The 20152-nt window shown below is 39.0% G+C and overlaps 1 protein-coding gene across 5 annotated transcripts in view; it reads right to left on the reverse strand.

The window, feature by feature from the left end:
* COL24A1 (collagen type XXIV alpha 1 chain) overlaps positions 1–20152 on the reverse strand; it is a 234615-nt gene that overhangs the window by 162733 nt on the left and 51730 nt on the right. For all 5 annotated transcript variants that reach the window (XM_065554165.1, XM_065554163.1, XM_065554162.1 and 2 more), the window contains exons 6-10: positions 20091–20144; positions 15958–16011; positions 6972–7016; positions 3430–3483; positions 2044–2088 (exon numbers count right to left, since the gene is read on the reverse strand). In XM_065554165.1, coding sequence (XP_065410237.1) covers positions 2044–2088; positions 3430–3483; positions 6972–7016; positions 15958–16011; positions 20091–20144 — 252 coding nt within the window. The remainder of the gene's footprint in view (positions 1–2043; positions 2089–3429; positions 3484–6971; positions 7017–15957; positions 16012–20090; positions 20145–20152) is intronic.

Genomic DNA, 20152 nt, shown 5'->3' on the forward strand with positions numbered 1-20152 from the left:
ATTACTGAAAAAAAGAATCAGTGTTTTCACACCTATCTCTACAGTCCTTTGAATTTAATGAAATATCTTAACCCATCTTTTGAGGATCTTAGGAAGGACAATACTCTTCTTGGTACCCCACACATTAGGGAAAAATGCAGCTCTCTTTTCTTTCCCTGCATTGTCTTAAAACCCTTAAATAAGCAGGATCCAAAGAGCTCAAATTATATTGACATAACTGCATGGGTCAAGGGCACAAAACCATGTTTCTGGGTCAACATTACAGGCAACATCTGGCAGAAAGGATTATGTAGGAGACACCCTTTTGAAACATGACATTCTGAGATTGTTAGTATGAGTCATTTTTGAGCAATGACAGAACAGTCATACGAAATAAGAAGACGCTTGTGGGCCACTTAGTGGAAAAGCTTGCGATCACCTTTCTCTTGTATAACAGGAGAAGGAGTTGGCTACAGGTTTATAGAGAACTTTGGGGCAAGAGAAAAAGGAACAAATGTCTGAGGGTTGAGAGCCATATGGGTGCAATATCTTTGGGATATCCCATCATATAATGAAAACTGAATGTAAGAAGAGCAAAACTTAGAGACATCTCAAAAAGCTGTTGCAGATGAAGGCTTTAAATATCTGCAATAAAAGACACAAGTGCACAGATTCAGTAACATGATGGAGAAGTTGTAACAGAAGCTTGACAGCATCATAAGGTACAGATTTAAAATTTTTATTAAAGTTAATGTTTAAGATTAAATATACACAAGTTAACTGGATAAATTCATGGAGGTTAATTCCATTATTGGCTATTAGCCAGGATGGGTAAGGAATGGTGTCCCTAGACTCTGTTTGTCAGAGGGTGGAGATGGATGGCAGGAGAGAGATCACTTGATCATTATCTGTTAGGTTCACTCCCTCTGGGGCACCTGGCATTGGCCACTGTCAGTAGACAGGATACTGGGCTAGATGGACCTTTGGTCTGACCCAGTACAGCCGTCCTTATGTTCTTATGTTCTTAAGAGGGAAGGTACTGTACATCTGGGGTCCGGCTTGAGTTATGGGGGATTACAGGTATCAGTTACAAGGATCACGAGATACATACATATCACATAACCAGCACAGACCCAGATTGGAGTGCGGGGTTTTTAAAGCGTCAGTGGATAAGTGGGCTCAGGTACGCCACCCATGGAATGTATAAAGAGTCCAAGTCAGTATCAGTGTCGCGAATAAGTACATGGGTGGGGTACTTCACAGCAACCTGTACAATAATGGAGTTGTGTAAGGATGAGGGTGGAATCAAAAACTTGAGAACTTTCTAGTGTAAAGCAATTACAAATCTCAGGTTACAATACACAGTTAACATCATATTCCCATGTGATCCAAGTCTGATGATCTGTTGAGGGCAGTAACCTTGAAAGAAATAAAATCTGATGGTTTTTACATATATAGGTGTATATGTATGAAAAATAAAAACTTTTTTTCACTTTTCTCCTTGAAACTTTACTCAAAAATGATCCAAGCAAAGCTTAAATTTTTAAAGGGCTCAGATTTGTACCCCTGGTCTGGGCTACAAAAGATATCAACTGAAATATTTTAGGATCTAGCAGAAGGTGACTCTCGTATTCTTTATGTGACAAGATTGTTTCCTTCCATCAACCTCTGTCACAGTTGAAGATTACAAATGCCAGATCTGCCTTCACTCCTGACAGCTTCTACTACAGAAATAATGCTCCAGGCAGGAAATGGCCTCTTCCCCTCCACTTCCCCCCTTCGCTCCCCCCACACTCTCACAGGGTTCTTTTTCTTTCTTTTCATGTCTGTATATGTTCCAAGCGAAGGAAGAGCAGCAAGATGAGTTATTCTACACTGCTTGTAGGCATGAAAAAGAAATAAATCCTCAAATTTTTAATGAAATACAGTTTGTCATTAACCAGCTCTGCAATAGACAGAGTGTTTCAGTGGCCGTGCAACTGGCAATTCAATGAAATTTCTCAAGCATACTATATGTATAAAAATACAGTCATTCATGCCGTAATGCTTACAAATGTTACTTACTCTTACACCTTTAGGACCTGGGTTACCTTCTGGTCCAGCTAACCCCTAGTATAAAAAGACACAACTTTTACTTCATTTAAAATAAATGGAAATACTAGATTTAAAAGAATTATCACAATAATTGTTAATTTCCAAACTGGCAATGCACTTTTCATGATGGGTGCTATGTGAATCTCTAGACAGAGATTGCAACTTCCTTTATATTGAAGTTATTTCTTTTTGGAAAGTTCTTCCCAATCCAGTTGAAATCTTCTACCCAATTGTGAACTTGGCATTAAAATAACTTCATGGAACTTTTCATAAACTTTTATATTGGAATGCAGTTCCAGTCATTTTCTAGCCAACGTTAGAACAATAAGTTTATTTCAAATACTCAAAGCATTTTGTATTTTTAAATGTTGGCATGTTGTCATCCAGTCACTTTATAAACTATTTAATAATGCTTTTTAATATATAGCCACCGTAAAATTGGTCTAGTAAAATGTTGAAATAGTTTAGAGAGCGTGGGTCAAATTCAGCCCCTCAAGCAGGCACGACTCCATTGAAGTCAGTTGACAAATACAAGGACTGAATTTGGCTCATGCAGTTTAAATGTTAGGAAAAGTGACTGACATTTCCTCTTAATGCACCAACTGCTTATACTGAACTATCTATCTGTCCCAGGTATATAAAAATCAATATTACAAATGGCTTGCATTGATAGCAATTTGATGTTTTCATTGGTTCTCTCTCTCAATGAACTGAATGGAAAAAGCCCTTTAACATACTCTTTCCCCACATAAAAGTTAAAGAAAGAAATAGTTTCAGCAGTAAAAAAAATAAGTGTAGGCAAATAAGTAGGAATGGTACTAGAGCAGAATGCTTCCTGTTTCTTCTGAACATTAAATGCCAAAAGGTTGAAACAGACAGAGAGCAATGAAGGTTTTCAAAGGGGTGAATAGGGCTTATACATTCTGTAATTTGGTAACAAGGTATGTATGCACTAGAGGGATACAGAATTACTGTGTCTCACCCACTCAGGGCCCAGTACTAAGGGCACAATGCACCACATGACTTCCGTGTATGGTGCCTCTGAAAGGAGGCTTGTTTCGAGTATTAGTGATACAAGGTCAGCCAATGCAGTGATGCCATCAGCAGTGCCAGCAGATTTAGATAGGGTACTTTCAGAAATTACATCATTAATGCTACATGATGGCAGAGAATCCTTTTGCGGTAGATCAGTTTGTCAAAACACTCCTTGCTGACGAACAGGCCATGTGTACACCAGGCCTCACTTTGAAAATTAACCCCAAAGAGAGGAAGGGAAACATATTTTGAACTAATGTATAGTACTGAAAAGGTGCTTATAATAGGAAAACATATAATTCTTTTGTATAGTTACTGCACCTGCCTGCCAGGGTAACCAAGTGAACCAGCATTGCCAGCCATTCCCGGAATTCCCTACATTGAAAGTGAAAAAAAGTAATCAGGTTTAGTGTATTTTTACCTGTTGGTAACATGAAAGAGCTTTCTCCTAACACAAGACTGTTTCTTGTGTAATTTGCATAGGAAGCCCATAAAACCCACTTTTTATACATAATTAAAATCAGCATGATTACTTCCTGAGCAGTGGTGCACACATTGCAAAAGCATTTAGGATTGGGGGAGAGGGAGGGAATTAGTCCAAAATGAAGTGAAGTACAAGGGGAAAAAACACTGATTCATGACGGAAAACCCTTAGACAATGTTTGGCAAAATCAGGTATGCACAACGGGAGATGCCCTCAGGGGACAGGTATTTATGGTGCAGATAACACAAGCTGACACTGATCTTGGCCATATTATTAAGATTTACACTTTTATGGAACAAATGTACAAATGTAAGAAGAATCTGAATGTCCTTGTATATCTGAATTTCCTTATATTGGTCTCAATGTGGGTATGCTCGGATAAGGTTAGAGTAACAGTGGATTGATAATGGGTACAGTAAACTCTTTGTTTCCCCCCTCCTTCCCTCCCTAATCAAATCCAAAAGTGTCCCCCCCCCCAGTAAATTAGCCTAAGGTAGTAAAAATAACTATTGTGGGAAAGTATAGGCAGATTAAACTGTTTTTTCCTCAAATGTATTTAAAGGTAGTACAAACTCACATTGAGACTGAGGCTTTAATTTGCTTTACTGCTTCAAAATACTTCCTTTATGCCGCCCATAATTGAAAATGCATTGTTCCTAACTCCCTGGATTCCATGTTATGAAATGAAAGGCTCTGTCGCTTTTCAAAACCGAGCCTCGATATTTCAAAAATCCTTTTATATCCACACACCTAAAAAGTTACTTACAATGACATGGTCAAATCTATCTTCAGAGTTCTTGTTTATCTGGATTATTTTTCCCTTAAACACCCAAGTTTGAATATTAGCAATGCCCTATGTGAAATCTGAAAACAAGAGGGGATCATCCACACAGAATCTGAGCCCAGTGATGACTCTCCACATCTGGATCTGCCCATCCTAAACAAAGGGATCAACTGTACCCTGTCTCCACCAGCCATCCAGAGCATCCTTCATTGGGTGGGGAAACCATTATTGGGGATGGGGCCTAGCTGGGGCTGGAAAGGACATGCATCAGCAACCCAAACACCTTGGAGAATCCACCAAAGAAGAGATGTAAAAAGGCTGCAATAGCTTCGCCATATTTCCCATGCCCTGTATGAACCCACCTCATTGGGGATTCCATGGGTAGTCATTGGTAAATGAAGCCCTAGCCTTTCAACTTTGCAATGCCAGGGAGCTGGGCATCTAGGCCTGGCCTTCAGGACTGGTATTCATGGCGGTATCAGCCAATCTAGACTAACCTCTGTCTGGGGAAACTCATGTAGTTTTCCTGACCCAGTACCCACTCCTGCAATTTATCCGTTAGAGAAGCTGATTTGGCCCAACATTTCTGGACTGCAGGGCCCTTAGGAGGTCCATTCTCCATATCAACCAGGAAGAAAAACAAGAGGTGCCACTGGCCAAAAATATTAAAAGAGAAGAAAATCATGGCACAGGTGCTGGAGGAAGTGAAGCCCCTTGGGATTCTCCAATGATCAGCTTCTCCTCAAAAACCAGTACTAAGATTTGAAATGGGAAGAAGGTAAGAAGTTAGAATGTCACCACCTTTCCCTCCACCCCTGGCTCTCTCCTTAGCTAATTTTATGTTTAAACAAACCAAGTCCATAGGGCAGGCTTAGAGATTGTCCAACCTTTCCACCCATTGTCACATGTGGGAGTCACACTAATGCAAAATCAGAACTTCGTCCATGAGCTACATGCAGCTGATTTGAGTGAGGAAGAATAATCCCAGGCATTAGAAGTCATGAATGTGGGAAGCAAAATTTATTTTGCATAAGTGCTGTGCCTCCAAGATGGTTCTGCTTTCCATGCTTTCTTTCATCCTCTGGGCATATATGGGAGATTGATTATTCCCTGAATGGGTTGGTCTGCCATGGAACCAGGATCCAGGGTCTCCTAAAGCTTGAAACACTTCAGAGGGCTATGGATATTTTTGGCTGGATCAGGTCCCAAAAATTCCAAGTGCAGATCATGACAAAAAACCCAAAGAGCAACAAATCATTTTAATTTACTGTTTGTTCTTTTTAAAACCTTGCTTGCACTCCCAGTTGTGCTTCACTCTCAAGTAATTCCACATTTGATATATTAACAGTAACTTTTTTCTTTGCTGTAGAGGTTTATGGAAATTCCAGCCAACAAGTGGATACTTTGAACTTCACAGTCTGTTGCTACTGACATGCAAAATGACTATCATTGTCTTGACTCTTTCCAGGCCATCCTCTACAATTACGTATCTTCTTGTCACCATCCTTAAAATAGCAGCAGTAAGAACAGGCTGTGGAACAAAAGTATTTTCCCAAATTTTTATAAATGAGTTTTAAATATTTTGAAAATAATATAACAGACTATGAATAATATTATTTATAACCATAGTATGGGTATGTTGAGATGAGGTCAGACAGCCTTCAGTACTGCTGGGCAAACAGTAATTTCACATTGAGGTCTAATGTATCAGATTATATTCAAGAGAATTCACACACTTGCATATTTAGTGCCAAAATTGTCTCTCTCTCTCTCTCTCTCACACACACACACAATTTACCCTCTTGTTTTCATTACTAGTTAATCACTTTTCACAAGCTCCTACTTTGGTTCTCAGGTCCTGCAGTTAACAATGCTGTTCTTCTGAACAACTCTGATAATTAATTCTCTTGCAGAAAGATGCCAGAAGGCGAGGGACTGAATTATAACGACTGCCCTTCATTTGGTTTCTTGGAGTAGAGCTCAGTTAAAGTTTTGGACAGTTAAAATCTATTCTTGTATTTTTTGTTTTTGACTTTGCCTCTGGTCACTACTATCATTAGGTCATGATTATTCATTCAGCATTGACAGTGCATTCAGTACTGTATACAAAAGAGAAAAATTTGACTCCTGTTCCAAGGTTATTAGAGTTGACAGCCATGGCCCCTTATCTCTAGAAGGGAGAAGTAATAAGTGTCTACCTCTAACACTCACATGAAGGATATTTTAAGAAAGCAACACACAGTCCCTTCCCATCTCCCCATCCAGAGATTAAGCATGCATTGTCAAGTCTCAGGGGTAAGGTTTTGAAAGAGTCTGAATTGCCTCCTAAAACATTACACAACACACTTCTTCCATGCCACCAGACTTGCTGGAGAAAACAAGTTGGTCTATTATGTTTTAGCTAGGCCCTTAAACCATACTCATCTCCATCGCAACTAAGTACCTAGTCAAGAATGAAATCTATTGAGTATTTCTTCAACCAGTCAGCAATTGAAAGAAATTATTTGCTATAAGCATTTAAAGTCATTATCTTTAATTGTACTTAACATGCTTTGTACAATGTGTATCAACTGTTACAGTGCCTTCATCACTCACTTGCTCGCCTCGTGGACCTGGTGGCCCTGGATAGCCTTTGGGACCCTGCAGGTAGAAGAGATGAACAGATGTTGTAATGAATTCAGCTATGCAAGATGCAGCTTTGGGGGTCTTGATTTCCCCCTCCCCGCTTTATATTTTTCTTCAGCAAAGAAGAATTTTGCAACCTCTCTTTCTCTGTGACATCCACATTGCTTAATTTCAGTAGCTGATGGGGTAGGAGGGAGAAAAAGAAACTTACCTTAGCATAGATGATTTCTAGCTATGCCTGCTAAACTTGCACCAGTAGTCACAGATTTGTGTAAGCTTAAGTAACACGTAGACAAAATGCCTTTAGCAACAATCTGCTTGTAATTATTGCAAAGCTGGATTTAGTCCAGACTGTTTCCTCATTCCAAATCCTTGTCATAACACTATCTCTGAATGAGCCAGTTCAACTGAGATAGGCATAACAAGAAGATCATCACAGAGAGCGCCAAGAAGCTCTCTAGGAAAAGATAACTGTAAGAAAACAAAAGATTTCTTTCATATGGACTTAATTTTTTTAATGCTCCATATATGATGATGGTTTTGCACAAGTAAATGAAACTACCACCTTCCTGACACTAAATAAAGTCTTCCAGATTATCCTGGAATCTTTAAATCATCAAAGTTTATCATTGCCCCTCTTTATATTGAGCATTATGATGATGATGGTTTGCCTATACAGATGGTGGCCCTGTCGAAGTCAAGAGGAATTCTGTCCATGATTTCAATAGGGCCAAGATTTAATCTGGTGCCCCAAGTTTCGGTTTGGTTTCTACACCATGCCAAGAGCTTTGTTACAACAAACTAAATGGCATTACCTCACATGAAATCATAAAAGAGGAATTTTGTTCAGTAATAGTTTTAGGTGATGACAAAAAAATCACATCTGTTTGCAGCTTTGCAATTTTAGTATTATACACTTGCTTGGGAAATAACGTTAGTCCTAAGGACATGTGCTCATGTGCTCATTAAAAAACCCAGAGGCTCCATTTTCTCCAAACCAGTGTTGCAGGTATTCCCTTACATCTTGCTAAACACTCACACAGCATTGCTAACTTGCTTTAATGTTTAGCTATTACAATAAAACAAAGGCAAACAACAATCATCTGCAAATCACAAGCTGCAGAGCGTATTTCAACCATACATCTGAGTGTATCTACACAGTCCACAGAAGCGAGCCTCCCAGCCCAAGTCAACAGACTCAGGTTAGTGGGGCTCACGCTAGTGCTCTAAAGATAGCTGTGTAGACAGCATTTGAAGTTGCACTTCCACCCCCCTTTCCAGGCGTCAGAGCCTGAGGGCTTGTCTTCACTATGGGGGTAAGTTGACCTAAGCTACGCTATTTCAGTTATGTGAATAATGTAGCTGGAGTCGACGTAGCTTAGGTTGACTTCCCCCGGTGTCTTCGTTGGGAGTTGCATTGACAGGAGACACTCTCTGGTTGACTTCCTTTAATCTTCTTGGGGAACTGGAGTACCAGGGCTGACCGGAGAGCACTCTGCCATCGATATAGTGGGCCTTCACTAGACCCACTAAATTGATCCCTGCTGCATCGTTTGCAGCAGTGTTGATCTCCCCATAGTGAAGACCAGCCTTGAGCTCCAGCCAGAGCTGCACCTTTAAAGCACTGTCTACACAACTATTTTTAGAGCACTAGCCTGAGCCCCACTAGCCTGTGGCATAGGTATGAAACAAACAGGCTGAGAGGGACTGCCTAATTAACATGCCAAGGCATGCCTCAGAAATGCTGTTGGTAAGATCATTAAATAAAGACAAAAGCATGATTAATGACTGCAATGCAAACCTGGAGGGCAAAACAGTAACACTTCCTTAGGAATTGTGTGTAAAATTTTCAACAGCATCTTAAAAGGACATAAAATATTTAGAAGCCAAAGTCCCACTGTTTGATTTTCAATAGGATTTGGGTTCTAAATGGTTTAAGCATTTTTGAGAATAACCCTACTTCTGGGTTAGAATAGGTGCTTACAGAGGAAATGTTCAAATGTTTTATTATATCTGGACCAGGAAAAAAGGGAACTACATTTGTTTTGAGCTAAAAGGAAAGTGTGTGTAAAAAGAAAAGCTAATAATATTGGTAGATTGATTGGAGGATGAGGTACTCCCCAAATTCTAATGAAGACGCTCACATTTGGACTTCAAAGGCAAAAACAGAAATGGAAGGGCTTGAGCTCCTGATTACACCAGCACACCCACTTTATGGGCATGTTATTGGCACTCAGAGTGCTTTGGTCTGTGAGAGAGAAAGGACTTTACAGCCAAATGAAGTAACTTAGCCTCTAATTTGTAAGGGGCCACGTTTAAGGAGCTGTTATTTACTAAATGTTTGCACAGTGCTTAGCACAATGGAGCCTCAACTTTGCTAAGGCCTCTTGACATTATATCAATATAAATATTAAACAACAAAAACTTTGGGATCCCAACAGTGTTTTCCATTGTTTCCATAGTAATTCCAATAGCACAGGGTTGGGACAGTTGCTCGCTGGTTACAGCATCCAGATAGAACAGTAATGTTGCAGCCTCCCAAGAGAGACAGAGGAATGGGCAGGTAATTACAGGAATGGAGGGGGATTTGGTCTTCTCTGAACAGTGCCAAAGAAGAGTTGAAAAAAGCAATTGTGGGCATGTGGCGAGCACAACAAGCTATACGACTGTAGGCGTTTTTACAGAAACCTTTGCCATGGGTGGCATGAGAACGAAGACCTGCTTTGCAAATAGAGCTAATACCAGCATTTAGATCTAAAGCAATATTAAAAACTTGCCACAAGTCAACATGTAAATGGAAAAGTTGAAACAGCTGGACAGTCATTTTCCAAAATGTTGAGAAGGTCAAAGAACAACGCAGCAATATAGATGAATGGCATACATGACACAATATCATTCTTATTCCTCTATGACAAATACTGTATGGACTAAAAGTGGCATAAAATTAATCCTATGTCAGCATAATGACGGGAACAAAAATGTAAGGGAAATAAGCTCATCCCTTTCTTGCTACTCTCTCATGACTGCAATCCTGTGGTCCTCTTCTGAGGCTGGATCAGACTCATAACCCATAACCCACAAACACCACAAGACACAATGTACTTATCAACTCCACATTTTCACCATCTGACACAGTTTTGAAATGCTTATTTGGTCTCCATGCACCCTCAGATTAGAAATGTGTTTGGCTTCTTTGTAGATCCACTGTTTCTTATCTGTGCGGCGTGTAAATAATATAAATCAGGGTCTCTGGCTAGCATGTGCTACCTGTAATATTCTAATGACAGAAGGCTTCACCCTCACTCCATCACTGGTTTTTTTGTTTGTTTGTTTGTTTTTTACACAGCCTGGTGTCAGGTATGTCTACACAGTGCATTAGTCTCCCAAGAGGGGTGTTCATTCTAATGTGCACTAGTGAGTTATGCACTAACTGGCCTATGTGGACCCTGCTGACATGCACTAAAAGTTCCCTAGTGCACATTAATGTAGGCCTTTTTCAAACAGTACTGTAGTAACATGCACTAGGGAACTTTTAGTTAACTCCAGCAGGATCCACATGGGCCAGTTAGTGTGAAAGATTATCCGAAGAAGTGAGGTTTTTACCCACGAAAGCTTATGCCCAAATAAATCTGTTAGTCTTTAAGGTACCACCAGACTCCTTGTTGTTTTTGTAGATACAGACTAACACGGCTACTCCCTGATATAGTGCACAGTAGAATTGATACCCCTGTAGTGGGTGGTGAAGCCCTTAGATTCTCAAACTCCCAGGGTTCAATATTTCAAGTGTAAAAATAAATATTTACTTCCTTTAAAAAAATAGGCCGGTGTCTCGTCTTATCGGTTTAAATCAGGAGTAACGGCATTGAAGTCCTGGTGCCGGGGGAGAGTCGGTCTTTGTGTCTCCAATGGATGAGGCTATTCTAAGGATCCCATCATGCCTAGAATCACACTGCCTCCAAATAGTTGCTTTTCAATACCGCTGAAGACTCCTGCATGGATTCTGCAGGCAAGTTCTACATGTAGGAGGTCTTCTTTCAGGTCTAACTATTAAAATAATGCTGTTATGCTTCCGTTTGTAGGACTTATTAAAGGAAAATGTCCATGATTACTCAACATTTTGGAAACCTTCAATCCTGAATTGAAACCAATGGGAGTGTCTACTTTAACAAGTATTAATATGGGATTTTACAACAATATGCCAAAATTGATTCCATAGAAGCTTGTATCTTTCCTGATCAGTCAGGAAACTCAATTAACTGAGATGGAAAGAGTTCCTTGCTCATTGATATCAATGAGGAAAGCATTAATGTTTTTCGGTGGCAATGAAGTTTGGTTTGAAATCTTTTGTCTGTTTGTTTGCTACATTTGATAGTTAGATGTACGTTTTGTACAACAATAATGTACACCCTGAGAACGAGTGCTCATGTGAGAGCCTTTCCCCTTTACATGCTTTGCAGGAATGGGAAAGAGTATGAAAGGAGGGGTTTCTTCTCTTTGCGGTCTAACTCCACAGTTAATCTAAGGCTTCATCTACATTAAAGTTTTGCCTAGCTGTGTTGGCTCGGAGCATTACAAAATAATCATACCCCCCGCCAACATAGCTATGCCTGCAAAACCCCCCAGTGTAGACACAACTATGCAAACAGAAGGATGCTTTTGTTACATAGCTAATGTCATTTGGGGAGGTGATGCAGCTATACTGTCAGAAGAATTCCTTTTGCTGACAGACACTGTCTCTCTACTATGGTGCTTTGCTTAGCCATGCTGGCACAGCTCTACCAGCAAAGGCTCTGCAGTGTAGACAAGCCCTGGCACTAATATGAAAGGTAAGTATCTGGCTCTTTATATTACTGCTGCAACCAGACCTTCACTTTAATGTGGAACCAGCAAGGACTCTAACAAGGGCAGAAGGCCTAATATTGCTGTCACACGACTTTTACACTAATGTAATTCTGTTAGCTTTAATGGTGTCGATCCTGATTTATAAATGGTGTAAAGGAGGGAAGAATCAGGTCCAGTGTATCTAGTAGGGAGGAGCAATCAAAAGCTAATTTACTTGGTTACCGTAGCAACTTTCAGTGAAAGTTTTAGAGTTGTTATAATGAAGAAAGAAGCTTCTCCCTCTCCTCCCTGCCTAGCCTAGGTGCTGAAGGGCAAGAAACAGAGGTAGGAGAAAATGTACTGTTACTTAGGGAGAGGTGATCCACATTATTTATCTTCACATGTAAATCCCAGATCCTGTCTGCTTGGTAAATAATAAGACCAGTTTAAGGCAAAAGTACATTTATGCCATATCAACATATTCTATCTTAAACACATATGAAAACTTACCTAAAACAGCATTCAAAGGAGAGTGCTTTTCCCTTTGAAAGCAATGGAAGAATTTCTCTCATTTAATCAAACTTCATTCTTATTCTAGGAAAATAGCACTCTCTGTGAAATAAACTCAGCCACTCACTACCATAGAAATATAGAAATTTCCCACAGATATTTATTATTTGTTCACCAACATATTATGAACTCTCCTGCTACTGCTCCTCTTTTTTGTATGGATGCTTCAAACAAACATACCAGACCTCAGAGGACTGACAACGATACAACACTCCGTTCTTGTTCACAGGTCTAAATTTGGAGTAACCATACTGACTTCATTACAGTTACTCTGGATTTGCACAGGTGTAACTGGGCAAAAATTGGCCCTGCATAATAAACATGTTGCAGGCAGTAGAAATATGTAGTCAATGGCAACGCAATAAACTATTAAGACAAGGACACACACTCACAGATGTTGGGTACTGTACTGGATTACCATAGAATAGTGCAGCATTTTTTAAAGAGATCCCTCAAGGAAACTCTACTAACACAGTCTCTCGTTTCTACTAATCTCTTCCCCATCTGTGCTAAATTCAGACACTCAGGAAACCAGAACCAAGAGCACGTAGCACATGACTAATCACAAACCATATCCATTCAAAAAATAAAAATTTAATATGAATATAGACCCCAAAATTTTCACAATCATTGTAACAGTGCACACTATTGCATAAGTACTGCACATAATTTCACAAAAGTTCCAAATCAGGCAAATTTTGATGAAAAATATCTTATTATTTTATTCACAATTTTGAGCAGGTCTAATTATGTCCAGGAGAGGGCAGTAGTAGGCATTATGCAGCCCTCATGTTACCAATGAAATATTCAATTCCACCATTAAAATTAAGGGACAATGACTGTTTAAATCTCCAATGCTACTTTGAAAGTGTCAGCCTGAACTCTTCAGGAAAACAACTAAAGTCAATGGGAAAAGGGCAATTATCAAGAAATGGGCATAAATAAATTGGTATTATTCTACCTAAAAGAGAGACCTGAAATAGTGCAAGAGCTAGTCCACATTAAAACTTATGTCACAGTTTAAATGCTGATCATTTTACTGCAGATCAATCTAAAGGAAGATAAAAATCAGAACCAGCTGCCAAAATCAAACAGGACTTAGGAAGCAATGAATTTATGGATTTTTTTGTGTTCTTTATAGTTATGTGTTAAAAGAATTATGTTACTCATTTATACACACTTCAGCAGTTCCCCAACAGCATTTAACAAAATCAAATGTGAAGTAACAAAAGAGAATGTTTTTTTTCCCCAAGGATTTCCCTGTTTTCCCTGGATTATTGCACAATTTGCACACACAACTCTGAAATGACTTTCCAAAATGAAAACAAGCTACCAACTCAACTGAAGTCTGAAAATACATTCATCGTCTTGGGTATATCTGGTAATGATATGGAAAGATCAAGCATCTTAAAACTGCACAGCTTGGACCTAGGTCCATTAAACATCAAGCATAAAATACTCTTTAGTATTTACAGGTGTAACATAATTCATGGACTCAGTGATTTTACAAGATTAGTTCAGACTGGAGTTTTCTGAAACGGGGTTCCAGTTAGTGTCTACTCTCTACATGACATGGAAACAAAGAGTAAAAGTGCCAATGAGCAAATGAACACCATCACCCCTAGCTTGTATTGTAGACATAGCCTAACATGATTTTATTGAAAATTAAGTAGAAACTGCTTTGCTTTTCCAAGCAAAACTGTGAACCTGACAATACAGTAAAGCAGTATATGTTTTGGGACTCAGAAGATGCCACAGCTCTGCTGGTGACAATTGGTGATAACAAGCAGGCTACCAGATAAATCTCCAACTTGGATAAGAACAGGTGCTGCTGGAGGGGAATTTTCCCACATAAGAAATGAAAATTTTAGTCAGGCCTTTAAAATTGGATTAATTTTGTTAAATCCCACAAGGTTTGTGGACAAGCGAAATACATTTCCTAGGAGCTTTTAAACTAATTTTGTAACTTCTTCCTTTTTTGGGTTACAAAGAGTAAATTTATGCTTTTGGTCAACACAAGAGAAGTGAATTAAAGCAAATCAAATTTAGGCCACTTTAATTCTGAATGAAAGTGTCCATACAGGGGTTTAATGAAGTTTAACTAATCCACTTTAAATTCACATCTTTAGTTAATTCACATTAATTTTCCCTGAGTGGCCCTGTATGGACAAGCCCTCTTGACTTCCTACCCATTACTGAACCCAATTAAACAATATTTTGGTGGTTTTCAAAATAATTTATAAATTCATTCCACCCTTCTTCTCCAGCTTTATGTCTATGTACTCTCCGTATTACTCGCTCCACTCCTACAATCTTGGCATCCCTTTTGTCCCCTTTCCTGAATACTTCTATGCTTGCCTCATGCTGTCCCACACTAATGGACTGTTAAGGCCTGGGTAGTTTCCTAAATGGAGTATGGGGTTTTTATTTCTTACAGTGCTTTGACATTTCTCCTAGTGAAGAAATAATTACGTGAATATTAGGTGGCTTCCAAAATCTAAAACTTATTTCACTTGGCTTCAAGGCAAGAGTTTAAGCTGCTCTGACACATATCTTTGAAAAACATCCAGTTTTGTGGTGCTGAAAGATTGAGCTCCATTGCTAACACTGAATGAATTAACACATGATTCAGTGAACGAATTAATGAATAGAAAAGAGGTGGGCAGTCCTGAAACTGAGAATAAAGTGGGATTCATTCATTTAAAATATCAGTATCTTCCAGGCAGGAGTATATTTATTGAAGCTTGAAGGAGCTCACAACACCAGAGCAGAAACATAACAAGCTTTACGGAGTAGCACACCATTTGGGAGTTATCATAAAAAACTTTTAATTTACATTTTGCTCACTACATTTTCAATTAATTTAGTACTCAGGAAAGGCTCTGGATGGACCACATAGGGTCCGAAGTCTTATACTTAGCCACAGTATGGACAGTGGCAGTACATGTGCTATAGCCTCACTTAGCTCAAGGCTCCTGAGTTTCAGACAGATTTCATACTGGCCCTACCTAGATCAGACAAGCAGTGGAAGGGAAGATTTCAGCATGTACCATCTTCTTTTGCCAATGGCAGAGTGTGCACTGAACCTAGAAGTATTGCTTAAATGGGAGTGTGAACAGGCTGACATGGATGTGCATTTCAGCTATGCTTCCACTACTGGCTAACAGGGAACACTGCTGCTGACTTCCCATCCACTTCATGATATTAAAGATGGAACTTTTGAAGTAGGTAGGGGGCAATGGTAAGGGGATGTTGGGGCTTGTTGTGGGATAGGTTGAGCTTTTTCCTACACAGATTGGCTTGCTATGGAGCTCTGTAACTTGCATAGCTTGGGAGAATCTGTTATTTTCCAGGCTGGGCCCATCCTGAAAAAGAGGCACATGCAGTATATGATCTGTGGCTCAGATTCAGTCCTGCATGTTGGGTTTTGATAGCTGAGGTAAGGAATTTCCAAAGACAGACTAAGCAGCTCAAACTTGGAGGGCCCAATTATGCAGACCCCCCCACTGATTTCTGGTGGACTTACACTCGAGAGCTGAATATAAAAATTAAAAGAAAATCTTACCTTCTGACCTTTGATACCAGGAGGGCCTAGTAAGCCTCTTGGACCTGGGTCACCCTGTACAACACAGTAAGGTAAAATCATTTCATTTTATTATCACATTTGAAAAGACTATAAACACCTGGGAAGCAGTACATTCACTTTATCCCTGGACATTTAAAATGGAATCGACAGAACAACAACATTTATTTCAGAATCTCAGAATATCTACATTTTAGCCAGCTTAAGTAGGACTGAAGTGGTTACACAGGTCTGGTGTTGGCATTTATCCAGAGGTGAATTTCACTCCAAGTGAGTAGTTTTAAATTATTTCTTAACTTTCAATTTGTTCATATCAGATCGATTTCCCCAATATTACATGTTTCTTGCACTGGAAAAAAAATGACTGCCACGTTTAGTTTCCATACAAACTGCAAGTAACAAACAAAACAAAAAGGTTGTTTGTGAGAAGTATTCCAAATATTTTCTAAATGTAAATGTCATTAAATCTGTTTGAAAACAGTAAACTGGCAAATTTTTTCATTCAGCACAATGGGCCAAAGTCAGAGGTAGTGTAGGCTGTGTACATTTAGACTCACTTCGACTGTGCTGTAGCATGACAGTGTAACCCCACGGTGCAGTTGCAGCCTACAGTGACAAAAGGGGTTTTTCCATCACTGCAGAAACACCACCCTGAGCAACAGCAGGTAAGTTGACGGAAGTATTCTTCCATCAATCTAGCAGCATCTACACCAGGGCTTAGGCTGGCATAGCTATGGTGCTTAGGGGCTTGGATTTTTCACACTCTGGAATGCCATTGCTATGTTGACATAAATTTTAAATGTAGACCAGGCCTACATTTGTGTAACATGCAAGTGGAAGGACCAAATGGAGGCATACACATTTCACCAAATGAATCGATCTCTAAACACGCTTAGTCTCACTTCTGAATTTAGCCTTGCCTTTGATAGGCAGCTCTTTAAAATGAAACTCTAAATATACATTATGAAATAAGCATGCTAATTAAACTCTCAATATGAGCACATTGGTTTTAAAGTGTCAGCCATAATTAGTAGGTGTGCAATTCAAAAGTAAACTGTAATCATAAACCTCCAAGCCATAGCTTCCATGAAGAACCACTCTGTATTTTTATACTGAAAATCATTTTGGAAAGACAAAATAACCAACTAATTTAACTATAGGAGCTTACTCTTGGAATCCACTTTAAGGTGAAGTGGAGGACAGAATCTTTGATTTCTTAGCATTAAGAGAGTTCTTAATGAATATAGCTGAATAGGGCTGAAAGATCCTTTGTGAATAAACCAATGATGAAGACACAGTATTTCTGGAATGGGACTTCTGCTTCCCCAAGGTTACATAGCAGTGACTGCATTGTTTCCCAGTGCAATTAAATTCCTTAATATGCAGTTATAATCTGAAAAGTGACTGTTAATAGGACACGGCTGTAATTGTGTCCACAGTCATTGTCTCTCGATTACTTCTTGAACCAGTTTGTTCCATTCGCAAATAAAAACATGTTTTTCTAACAGTCCTTCAGTTCAGCTTGACTTGTTGATTCTAGTTTGGATTTTTTCTGGCTTGGGCACCATCACCAAAGTCATCAAGATTCTTTGGGCCAAACTCTGCTCTTAGCCACATCTGTGCAAGCCAGTTGCAACTTAGATAACAATTATGTTTATGATGTGTGAACTGGAATAGAATTCTGACCATTCTCTCAAAGTTGTGTTGGGTCAAGAGGGTTAGAAAGAGGGGCGGGGGGGGGAAGCTTATTTTTAATCACTAAAGTCAGCAGGTAAGATCCTGAATAAGCACAGGAAGCAGATCTGCTGACTCAGAAGGTGTCATTTTTATAATCTTTTTTCAAAGCAGAGCTTTGCTCTGGATCGGATTCTTCTGTCACTTACACCTGCCGCACACAAGGGTAGCTATTGATTTAAAAAGAGTCACTTCTGATTTACACCAGTGTAAGTGAGATCAGGATCAGGCTCTTTATTTTCAAGTACAGAATGGTTTACCTTTTTTTTTTTTTTTGGAGAGAAGACAGTGACATGGGTGAGAGTTGAACAGAACAATGTGACTGTGTGCAAATTCATCAAAATACTATAAAGAGACAGCATCAAACTGAAGTCTAGTAAGTTTAAAAAAATAAGATCATTTCAGGGACTATACCTGCTCCCGGGTTCCCTCCACCACAAGTTTGCCTGTTTAGAATCATATTTTCCTTTTAAATTTTTTTTCCCTTTCCTGTTATGGTGAAAGACTCACTTAAACAAAAGGGGAAATCTGCTAACTAAGCCCCTGATCCCCTAATACTACAAACATTTACACATGTGCTCAGCTTTAAATACATGAGTAATACCACAGAATTAAATGAGCCTAACTCATGTGCTTTAAGTTAAGCATGTGCTAAGGTGTCTATGGAATCAAGGCCTAACAAACTAGACATGGGAAAGAGGGAAACGGATACACAGAGGGCTTTCAAATTTTGAAAAACAGGGAAAAGGCTGTGACGCATGACCAGAAAGGGTTAAGTATCCTGTAGGATAAATGACTCAAATTCAACCCTTAAAAACATATGGGGAGATAATGTTTGTGTTTTTGTGTATTTACATATATATTGGTAGTGGTCAACAATGTAATCAAACAGTCCCTATCTATGCTGTATTCTGTTAATTCAGAGATCAAAAGAACATCTTAACATTTAAATGAACTATAAACATGGGATATTGCTGTATTCATTTCTCTTTGAAATGTATATCAAATAATCTGTGAATGGTGGAAAAACAGGCAATTGCCTTATGTTGATCAGTGTGAATAATTACCGGCGATGCTTAGGAAATGAGTGTCTATTGTTCATCAAGTGACTCTGAGCTGTCAAAGAAGGCCTGAAACTGTATAAAAAATGGCTTGGATCCTGACATCTCAGATCTGCTTGAGGCTTTATGCAGGGGAAGCTGAAGCCACAAGGACTGAGATCCCAGTTCTGATTGGACTGCCCTGAATACAAACATTGGACTATAATCTATGAACTATTTTGAAAAGAACTCTTTGCATCTACAAAGCTCACCATCTCTGCTATGAATTTGATCCTCAAGAATTGAACTCATGTCTGTATGTATACTGATCTTTTAACCTACACTCACTCTTTTTCCTTTTTAAATAAATTTTAGTTTAGTTAATAAGAACTGACGATAAGTGTGTATTTGGGTAAGATCTGGAATATTCATTAACCTGGGAGGTAATATGTCCGATCCTTTGTGATTGGTGGAACTTTCCTATATGATGAATAAGATTTTCACTAATCCTCGTCATATCTGACTTGGGTGTCTAGGTGGAGGCCTGAGGCTGGGTTACTTTAAGGGAACTGTGTTGCTGACTTCTGGGTAAGCAGTAAGGTATTACAGAAGGTTTTGTGCTGGCTTGGTAAATCTAAGTATTGGAATGTCCACCAGCTTTGGGGATTGTCTGCCTCATTCTTTGCAGTTCATCCTAACTGAGTGACCTCAGCTGGCTCCCCTGGGATTCTGGTCACAAAGGCTTATTTCTAATGTTTCAGTTGTGCTAAAATGAAGTATCCCTTGCAACAACAGAAGGTAAAACAAGTTCAGGTAGAGATATGATTTTTAAATTGGTGGTATTCCTTTAACCATCGTCACTCTGAGCTTTGTGTACCAATTTAAGATGTTATAAGGTTTCAATACTCATATTTTGTTGCTGATGTGAAGGAGTTAACATAAACACAACAGTTTAACTGTACCATATTTATCAAGTCCTAACAAACTGAATTTAATTTAATTCTTCCAATAGAGTTTAACTTTTTAATTTTTGTTTCTTAAATCTGAAATCAAATACAGAATTTAAAATTTAACTACAGGTGAACCATTAAGTGTTGTTATTTTATGTCTGTCTTTGGTTCATAACTGTTGCCAGAGGCTTACTTCATCATAGAACACTAAAATCCAGCCACTCATATAGACATCAGCCATTCTGAGACAAACAATAATGGGAAAACAAAAATTGCAATTTACATAGCACTAGACTTAAAAGGTAATTAAACCCAACAATACAGATGACATAAGCAAACGTCAACAACAAAAAACGTGGCTAACATTTCTCTGTAATTATGAAGCAGTTACCTTTTCTCCACGTTTTGCTTGTCCTGGGGAGAAACCTGGATCTCCTTTAGGGCCCTATTGCA

This window comes from Chrysemys picta, chromosome 8 (assembly GCF_011386835.1).
Source record: "Chrysemys picta bellii isolate R12L10 chromosome 8, ASM1138683v2, whole genome shotgun sequence".
Taxonomy (NCBI): domain Eukaryota; kingdom Metazoa; phylum Chordata; order Testudines; family Emydidae; genus Chrysemys; species Chrysemys picta.